Source organism: Trematomus bernacchii, unplaced genomic scaffold (genome assembly GCF_902827165.1).
Source record: "Trematomus bernacchii unplaced genomic scaffold, fTreBer1.1, whole genome shotgun sequence".
In the NCBI taxonomy this organism is placed as follows: Eukaryota; Metazoa; Chordata; class Actinopteri; order Perciformes; family Nototheniidae; genus Trematomus; species Trematomus bernacchii.
In genome coordinates this window covers 2480173-2489423 of record NW_022988050.1, presented here as the reverse complement: position 1 = coordinate 2489423, position 9251 = coordinate 2480173, and the positions used below count along the sequence as shown (strand labels likewise).

The 9251-nt window shown below is 40.9% G+C and overlaps 1 protein-coding gene across 1 annotated transcript; it reads right to left on the bottom strand.

Moving 5' to 3' along the window:
* Nucleotides 1-55: 55 nt before the first annotated feature.
* LOC117473401 (archaemetzincin-2) lies at nt 56-9227 on the bottom strand. The gene is made up of 8 exons (XM_034118969.1): nt 9103-9227; nt 6951-7242; nt 6327-6500; nt 5894-6022; nt 5603-5626; nt 5270-5508; nt 925-1104; nt 56-602 (listed from the first exon to the last, which is right to left on the bottom strand). The coding sequence occupies exons 2-8, from the start codon at nt 7240-7242 to the stop codon at nt 459-461; spliced, it is 1182 nt and encodes a 393-aa protein (XP_033974860.1). The 5' UTR covers nt 9103-9227; the 3' UTR covers nt 56-458.
* Nucleotides 9228-9251: the final 24 nt, after the last annotated feature.

Here is a 9251-nt window from a genome sequence, read left to right as displayed (position 1 = left end):
GAAATATGTTTAAAGGTTGTTTTTTTTCGTCTTAAAATGCACAAAGAAAACCTCTTAAAAGCTTAGCGGTCCAGATCATAAGCAACTCATTGCAACCTCTGTTGTGTCTGTCACATAATTAACTGGAAATTATGATTTTGATAAATGTATATATTTAAAAATAAGTATATAATGTCCAAGACATATGGCATCTTTAACCTAGATTTATAAACATATTAACCTAAACTCAGCATTTCATTCGGCCTGGAAACTGAAGTGCCATTTAATTATTTTACAATCAATACAACTCAACTACCTGATACATTCTCTAGTGGGCCCTGTGCTCATCCTCAAATAAGGTGCAACAGTGCAACAAAATAAAGACTCTTTTGTAACAGCAGAAGTATTAAGCACATGTGTATACAAGGATAGGTGGGGGATGTTGCATATATCATATATACAAGTACTATAGTAGCTTCTTATTCCCGCAGTATGTCCAGGCACCTGTGCAGCCACAGTCTGGAGGTCTGAAAGGCTTCTGTTGGTTTGGGAAAGTGGAGCAGAGACTGACAGGTGGAGGCCTCCTCTGGTGTTTGATCCACCTCCATCCAGTGCACTAAGGCCTGTTGAACACAGATAAACAATCACTAAAAGAGAGTACAAAAATCTGTGTCTGAGATTTATTGTGAAATATGAGGTTTTGTTATGCAGTGATCACAATAACACCAGAGAGAAACATCTGAAAAAGGGAATGTAAAATGTCAAAAGATTCAAATTATTTTTGATATGATTGGCTTCACTTCAGTGGACATTTGTCTTTGGTTTAACAGAAGTACAGAAAAGGGTACATGCGGGATACACAACACACAATTAAAACATACAAATATACAATATAAGTTAGTACAAATCGGCATGTAGCAGAAAATATGTTTGTTTTCTTTGTACCTTGTATTGGTCAGCTATTTTGAATCCGATGGCGACCTGTAGCTTGCGAAGGCAGACGGGACAGAAGTCCAGCGGGCGGCGGTCAGACTCCTCCAGGTGGTTGGAGCCCGGCTGCATCACACAGCTCAGCCACTGGCAAGGCTTCAACCCAAACATGTGACCAATCTCATGGGTCATTATCTGCAAAAGAAATACCCTACATTAGAGAAAAACAACCAACATCATTGAGTGTTTTTATCACCAGTATTCATGCTGAATTCCTGTGACTCCAACAAAGAGCTAATTATTTTAGGAGACTTTAACATAAACTGGAATGACAAACCAAATAGAAATAACTTAAAACGGATCACGGATAAACACAACTTAATACAACTAATGGATCAACCGACTAGAATAACCAAAACCTCCAAGACTATGATAGATTTAGTATTTACAAACAAAGCTGACAGAATAGTTAAAACCTACAACTTCCTGACTGGTCTTTCTGACCATAATCTTGTTCTTTTGCCAGGAAACTCACAAAAAAAAGGTTCATGGCCAAACCTAAAACCCCTGCCTTGGGTTCACGCTTCATCCCCAAAAATCTGCAACAACGTGTTATGGAGGCTGTGAAAATGATTGATTAGGGGGACACTCTCTCCTCTGAAGACATTGGTGAAAACAGTGATCTGTTTATATCTCAAATTAATGATACAATGTCTTCCTTGGGATAGGAAGGAACATCATCTTCCCTGGCTGAATCTACAGTGCAGGAATCTAATGAAATCTAGAGACCAACAATTAAAGCAGAGCTTGAAATCCAGACTATCCACTGACAGACAGAAATTCACTCATGCTCGTAACAAGGTAACGCAAACAATAAGACAGGCTAAAGCGAACTTCTTCATCAATATAATTGAAGGTGCGAAAGGTAACGGTACAAAAGTTTGGCAAATCTTAAATAAACTATTGGGTAAACATACCAAACAGGAAAATAATGTACTAGAATTAAAAATCAATGATGCCCTGATAAAAGACCCGGCTGTATTGGCCAACTCTCTAAATTAGTATTTCATAAATAGTGCTCTGGACATTGCAAAGCTCTTCCCGCCATCTGAGGTCTCACCTAGCCCGATTGTGGATACACACCCCGTTTTTGACCTGGAGGAAATCACAGAGTTTGAGGTAAAACATATAATCTCAGGGTTAAGAGGTTCTAAGGCTAGGGATGCAGATGATTTAGACACCAACTTTATAAAGACACATATCGACGGTCTAATTAATACAACCAATTACTATGTTAGTAAATCAATCTATCAGCACGAGGGAAGTTCCATCGTCCTGGAAGGTGGCCATGGTGACACCGATCTTTAAATCTGGGGATAAGGCAATGATGTCCAATTACAGACCAATCAGCATCCTCCCCTGTGTCTCTAAGGTAGCTGAGAAATGGGTGTCAAAACTAATCACCAAACATTTAGACAAAGGTTTCGCTCCACTCCACCCAATGCAGTTTGGTTTCCGTGCTCACCACTCCACTGAGACAGCTAACTGTGTCTTTGTGGAAAAGGTTAAATGTATGTTGGACACGAGCCCATATGTAGGTGCTGTCTTCCTTGATCTCAGGAAGGCTGTTGGGGTTCCACAAGGTTCCATTCTTGGACCATTACTGTTTTCACTGTACATTAATGACTTGCCTAATGTATGTCCTGAGTTGAATGTGCAAATGTGTACAAATGTATGCCGATGATGCGGTCATCTTTGTACACAGGAAAAACACTGAAATTATCTCATCCTGTCTCTCAAATGCTTTGGACAAGGTTCAACACTGGCTGAACAACATTTGCTTACAGTTAAATGCAAAAAAACAGTATGCATGATGTTCAGTAAACGACCAGTCAAAATCGAAGGATCCAACCTATACAGTCTATGGATCCAACGTGTTTTTAAACGGAGCAGAAATAGAACTAGTCTCCCACTTCAAGTATCTTGGAGTCATAATGGACTCAAACTTGACTTTTAAGAAACATATTAAGAAAGTATCCAATACCATTAAATTCAACTTGCAACATTTTAAACAAATTAGACCTTTCTTAAAGGTGGGGTAGGTAAGTTTGAGAAACCAGCTCGAGATACACTTTTTGTTATATTCCATGGAATGCTCTTAACATCCCGATAGCAATAGATATCTTAAGTGCTTTGACAAAAAATCCATAAAAAAATGTCATCTGTGGAAGCCGTACTACTGTAAAAAGTACGACCAATCATTACCTGCCTGTCAGCCTTCCATCGGGGCACAAACTTATCTCGTGCCCTCATTGGTCATGTGCGCGTTCGTGTGTGTTGGAGGAGGGCCTCTGTAAGGAAGTGGCAGATTTTCTCCGGCTGTGTATTTTCAAATTCTAGCGATCTCGAGCCGGTTTCTCAAACTTACCTACCCCACCTTTAACTGTCAATGCTGCAAAGTCATGTAGTCACTGTATGATTCCATCCCATATTGAATACTGTTTTACAAACTGGTCGTTTGCTTGTGCCACAAACCTGAAACCCATAGAACAGCTGTACAAGAGAGCTATCAAGGTGTTTGACAGAAAGCCAAATTCATACCACCACTGTACCATCCTTGAAAAACACAATTTCTTGAGTTTTGACAATCTTAAAAGTATTTTGTTTTTTTTTATAAATGTTTACATGGACTGGCCCCCCCTCCCTTAGGGGAATTCATCCACAAAAAACACACTGGACGCTGCATTGGTCAGAAACCAGAGGAGACAGTGAAGTCCACCGTAGACGGACCACTTTTGGACAAAATGTCCTTTCCATTAAAGGCAGCTCTTTGTGGAATAGCCTCCCAACTGAGATACGGGATTGTCCCACTCTCAGCTTCAAAGGTCAACTCAAAGAATGGTTGAGAAACAAACAGACGCAATCACCGCTAAATGCACTTTAACACAGGGGTATCTCCTCTTGCACTCTATATGTCGTTGCTGCTATATTGTATTACCATGTCATAAATACTTGTGTATGCTGCTCTTGCTCTCTTGCACTTTTTGCATATCATGTATTTTGTTTTTGCTATGTTTGTAAAATGTAATTTTCTTAAATGTTGTATGTGAGGGACTGCGGATGGAAATTAGCTCAAAGCTAAATCTGGCACTGTTACGCTTGATATATTTTAATGTTTTAAGTGTTCATTATGTGCATTGTCCCTGCCAAATAAACGATTAAATGAAATTAAATGGATTAGACAACCTTTGGCAATAACACAGGTTCAAAGTACCAACATTGAGTGAGTGGTGGAATGTGTGTTTGTTTAGAAACCTTGCAGGATCGAAGCAGCAGAGAGCTGGTGATGGGGGGGGGGGTGTAATAACCGTCAAACACAGAGTAGTTCTGCTTTGGGTGAAGCCTTTTCTTCACAACCAGGTGTTGTGTCAAATTATACACCCCCATCATGAAATGCCCCCCTTGTCACGGGAACGCGCATTTCTAAATGACACGTTGACACCTTAAAACGATGTTTAAAACAAAAAGTAAACGTTCAGGGTTTTAATTAATGGTAATTTTCAGACTGTGAGTTGTTTAGTGGTAGCTCATATAATCTTGATTCTTGTGGTTAAACGTTTCGCTCCGTATTTGATGGTAGTGGTGTCGAAATTCATTCGTCACTTCCTTTTCAGTTTTTGTTTTTTTTAATCTTTTTTTTATTATTATTGTTACGTCCTGTCTGTATACACGTGCTTTAAAATGTATTTTTTAATTTTACATATTTGTCATATAATAATCAAAATATATGTTTACAAATGTTACATAGTCTTTGTCAGCATATTTTTGCCACGTTATGCACCCCTTGCTATCTTACAAAATAAAAGTGTCACATTCATGAAACTTCCTCCATTCATTGGTACTAGTCCTACAACTATACCCTGAAAAATGCTTGAGGGTGGGATTAATACAAACATCTTTTTGGGTGGGGTGCATTTTATGACAGGCCTGGTTATCACAATATGCCCCCCCTTGCTATCTTACAAAAATAAAAGTGTCACATTCATGAAACTTGCTTTAGAACGAGGTAAAGGATCAACGCAATCAATGATCATGATCATCTGTACCATCTGGGATGGGACACAATTGAGCGGGTTTCACTTTCTGATTGGGCTTACCTGTCATTGGCATGTGTGACACGATTGAATATACTGAGACACATCTCTCTTTAAAAGAGGCCAAAAAAAATACCGCAAGATATAATTATATGTTTTACGGACCCCCAGGTGTCCCGATTGATTATGTGCGGTCCTGAGGTCACGACATTTTACAGGAACCACAACCTGAAACACTGGCTCCGAATTGACCAGGTTCAACCAACGAGCCCCCATATGTTACAACCCGGCTCTTGGGCTGCAACAAAAAGCTGGGAGGCGAGACGAGGGGTCTGAAAGTATAACGATCCTTTATTAGTGGACACCAAAAAGACAGCCGCGACGCGAGGCTTACACGGGGAGTTTACTTTGCGAGAGGAATGAGAGGGGCCTCCCGAAACGCAATGGGCTGTCTTATAACAGCTGCCCAGGTGCAGCTCGTCAGTCCACCCCACAGCACTGGAACCTGCAAACAAGGAGAGAGAGAGACCACAGAAGCCTAGTTGTGTGGAGGGGTCGTCACACTCCCTGAATAACTGCTGCTGTAGCTGTCATCATACCTGGAGAAGCTGAAACTCTCATTCCTGCAACCAAAAGTGAAGGCAACAGGATTTAATGTTTTTGCTTTATCACCATCTAGTGGCAGATCAACAACATTACATCATACAGGACTACTGATGAAATTGTGTAATGTGTGTATATTCTTTTATACAAAATGTTCCTCAACTATGAAGCAATGTTTCTTTGGGGATAACAGGAAGTTGTAATGAATAGGAGCATTATTATTAGGTGTGGTTGGCTGATACAGAAAGTCATATTTTCTCAGTAAAGGCTTTGTGGGAAAGGCTCACCGTTACTGAGAGAAGCTTGTCCGAAAACCAAATTCCAGGAGTCTTTGGGGTAGAGGTTAATCATTGTGATCCCAACAATGCAGAAAGCATCTGTTGGTTTCCTACTCCACAGGAACTGTAGCAGGTCACCTACAATGCAAGATAAAATAATACTAAACAGTTAGTTGTTCTACTATTATTTCATAATAGCTGCCGTTGTTTTGTTTTTTTATGTTTAATATGTCATATATTTTGTATCTTCAGTATGTGTACTACTCTGGTTGGCGCTACAAATACATGGACTAATAATGTGATTTAGAATTTTTATTATATTTGAAAACAAAACAAATCATTCACACTTCAGATGGAGATTTCTGCATTTTGCCAGAACCCCACAGTAGATATGGCACAATGAAAGGTATCCTGAGGTAAAAGTGATGGACTCCCAGCTCACCGGTGAGGATCTGAAGGTTGTGTGAGTTGCTGTTCACCCTGAAGGAGCATTTTGTTTCAGCCACAGTAACCGCCGGCAGTAACTTGACAGAAAGCCCGTAGAAGAAGGCCTGGCAGTATTCTCTGAGCCACTCCACACACTGATCCGTCTGAGCCCCCGCCTTGCCAAAGGAACCTGAAAAACATAGTGCAGATTGAATGCAAGCAAACTATTTAATGCTGCACTTGGAGTCCAAAAACTGCTGCACAACAAACTCTACATGCCTCATCCATCTTTTTTTCTTGCGACAACAGGGCATGTTTGGTTTTTTCTTTGAGGGAAATAGTTTTGTTGAAGCTGTTGTGGAAAAATGTACTCATGAGAAATGACTCTGGAAAAGCTGCAGATAGAGCCATAAGAAATGAATGCAACTGATATTTAATGTTTAATGTTGTTTTTATAGGCAGTAATTTAAGCTGTGTTAGTTCCAGGTTTAATATGTGCAATAAGTTCATTTCAATAAGTTTTGCAATAAACATTGAACCAGTCCGGCCCTCGACTAGTACCGATTTTTTAAATTTTGGCCCACTGTGTATTTGAGTTTGACACCCCTGCTCTAACCCCACTAGACACAAGCAAACTCACCTATGGTTTGAATGTAAATAGTATTGTGGCTTGCATTTGGGGTCTTGCGGGAAGGGTCTCTGTAGAAACTCTCAAAGTCTTGATGCTCCTCAGGGTGAGCGGAGATCCAGTCTGAGTCAGAGTGGCCTGTGATGGGTTGGAAAAGGGAATCGGGCCGCTGCCCTGCATGGAATCCTTCCTCCAGAAGATGCCTCTCTGCTTTTGTGTATTTGCTGTAAAGTCTAGCTAAGTCTTTATGATTGGAGACCAACACTGTCTGCAGTGCCTGGACAGAGTGCTGGATTAACTTCATCTACAACGGAGATATACAACATTAACATGTAAACAGATATGCAGCATTAACAGGGTCACAAATAAAGTCACAGTCATATTTAGAAATTGGCTTTGCTATCAGTTTTTTGTTTTACTTTTGAAGGATACCTGAATGCTTATGACAGAAATGGTGTAATAATAATAATAATAATGCATTTATTTTATATAGGCGCCTTTCAAGGCTCTCAAGGTCGCTGTACAAACACATAAAAAACAAGATACACAATACATAACACCAGCATAAGAGACATAAACAAGACAATGCAGTATATAAATCAATCAAATAAATAAAAACAGAGGATGTGTGATGGATAGTGATCAGGGTGGATATGCGAGTGTGAAGAGATGTGTTTTGAGACGTGATTTGAAAATGGGGAGAGAGTCAGTGTTGCGGATGTCAGGTGGGAGAGAGTTCCAGAGGCGGGGTGCAGAGCGGCTGAAGGCTCTAGACCCCATGGTGGTTAAACGGAAGGGGGGTGCAGTGAGGTGGAGGGAAGCAGAAGACCTGAGAGTGCGGATGGGTGTGTTGATGTGCAGGAAGTCGGAGAGGTACAGAGGAGATTTGACGGGGAGCCAGTGAAGTTGCTGAAGAACAGGAGTGATGTGGTTAATGGAGGGGGTTCTGGTGATGATGCGGGCGGCAAAGTTCTGGACCAGTTGAAGTCTGTGGATGGATTTGAGAGGGAGACCAAAGAGAAGGGAATTGCAGTAGTCAATGCGGGAAGTGACCAGGGTGTGAACAAGAATGGCGGTGCTCTTAGGGTTAAGGGACGGGCAGAGGCGGTTGATGTTGCGTAGATGGAAATAGGCAGACCGAGTGATATGACTGATATGAGATTTGAATGAAAGTGTGCTGTCGAGGATGACAATCAGACTCTTAACCTGAGGGGAGGGGGAGACTGAAGAGTTGTCTATTGTAATTGAGAAACTGTCAGGTTTGGTTAGGGTGGATTTTGTGCCAATGAGGAGAACCTCTGTTTTATTGTCGTTAAGTTTGAGAAAGTTAGAGGAAAACCAGGATTTGATGTCCTGGAAGCAGTCAGACAGGGAGGATGGAGGGAGGATGGTGGTTGGTTTGGAGGACAAGTAGAGCTGGGTGTCATCCGCGTAGCAATGAAAGTGGATGTTGTGTTTACGGAAGATAAGGCCAAGAGGAAGTAGATAGATGATAAAAAGAAGAGGCCCCAGGACAGAGCCCTGGGGAACACCAGTCGTGACTGGAAGTGGCTGTGATTTGAAGTTTGTGAGTTGGATGAACTGAGTGCGGCCAGAGAGATATGATTTAAATCAGAGGAGGGGTGTGTCAGTGATTCCGATGGAGGTCAGTCTGTCAATGAGGATGCTGTGGGAAATGGTGTCAAAAGCTGCACTAAGATCAAGGAGGATGAGGATTGTTAAAAGTCCGGAGTCAGCTGCCATAAGGAGGTCGTTAGTGATTTTCACCAGTGCTGTTTCTGTGCTGTGATGGGGGCGGAAACCAGATTGAAATTGTTCGTAGAGGTTATTGTCAGACAAGTGGGTATGGATCTGAGAAGCAACAGTTTTTTCCAGGATTTTTGAGAGAAATGGTAGGTTAGATATGGGATGGTAGTTATTAAAATTGTTGGGGTTTTGAAAAGTTTATTAACAGCTTGTATATTGGGTACAACAATATTGGGTCTGCACAGAATGTAAGGAAAGTGTGCAAAAGCGTTTTAAATTGATTCAATATAATGACAATTTGATATTACAATGTGATATGTGTAAATTGTGGAGCATGAAGTTTTGAAAATGTTAATTCTGGAGCTGAAAAAAGCAGCATACCGAAGCGACTGAGACAGAACAAGTATTATACACTTACGTTCAACAACGCAAAAAGCCTGTTCTCGACACTATCAAAACCCTTCTTTAAGCCATGTTAATGAACTTATTCGTGGAGAATAAATGCTAATATTATCTTAAATGTGGACAAGAGGTTCACCCATGTTGACACCGGAAGCCGTTTCCGCA

Excerpts from the sequence above, each read along its gene's own strand:
- LOC117473401 (XM_034118969.1), bottom strand. The coding sequence starts at position 7,242 with ATGAAGTTAATCCAGCACTCTGTCCAGGCACTGCAGACAGTGTTGGTC. Across the intron at positions 5,509-5,602 it reads GAGAGTTTCAGCTTCTCCAG|GTTCCAGTGCTGTGGGGTGG; the intron begins GTATGATGACAG and ends CCTTGTTTGCAG. Across the intron at positions 1,105-5,269 it reads GTTGTAACATATGGGGGCTC|ATAATGACCCATGAGATTGG; the intron begins GTTGGTTGAACC and ends TTTCTTTTGCAG.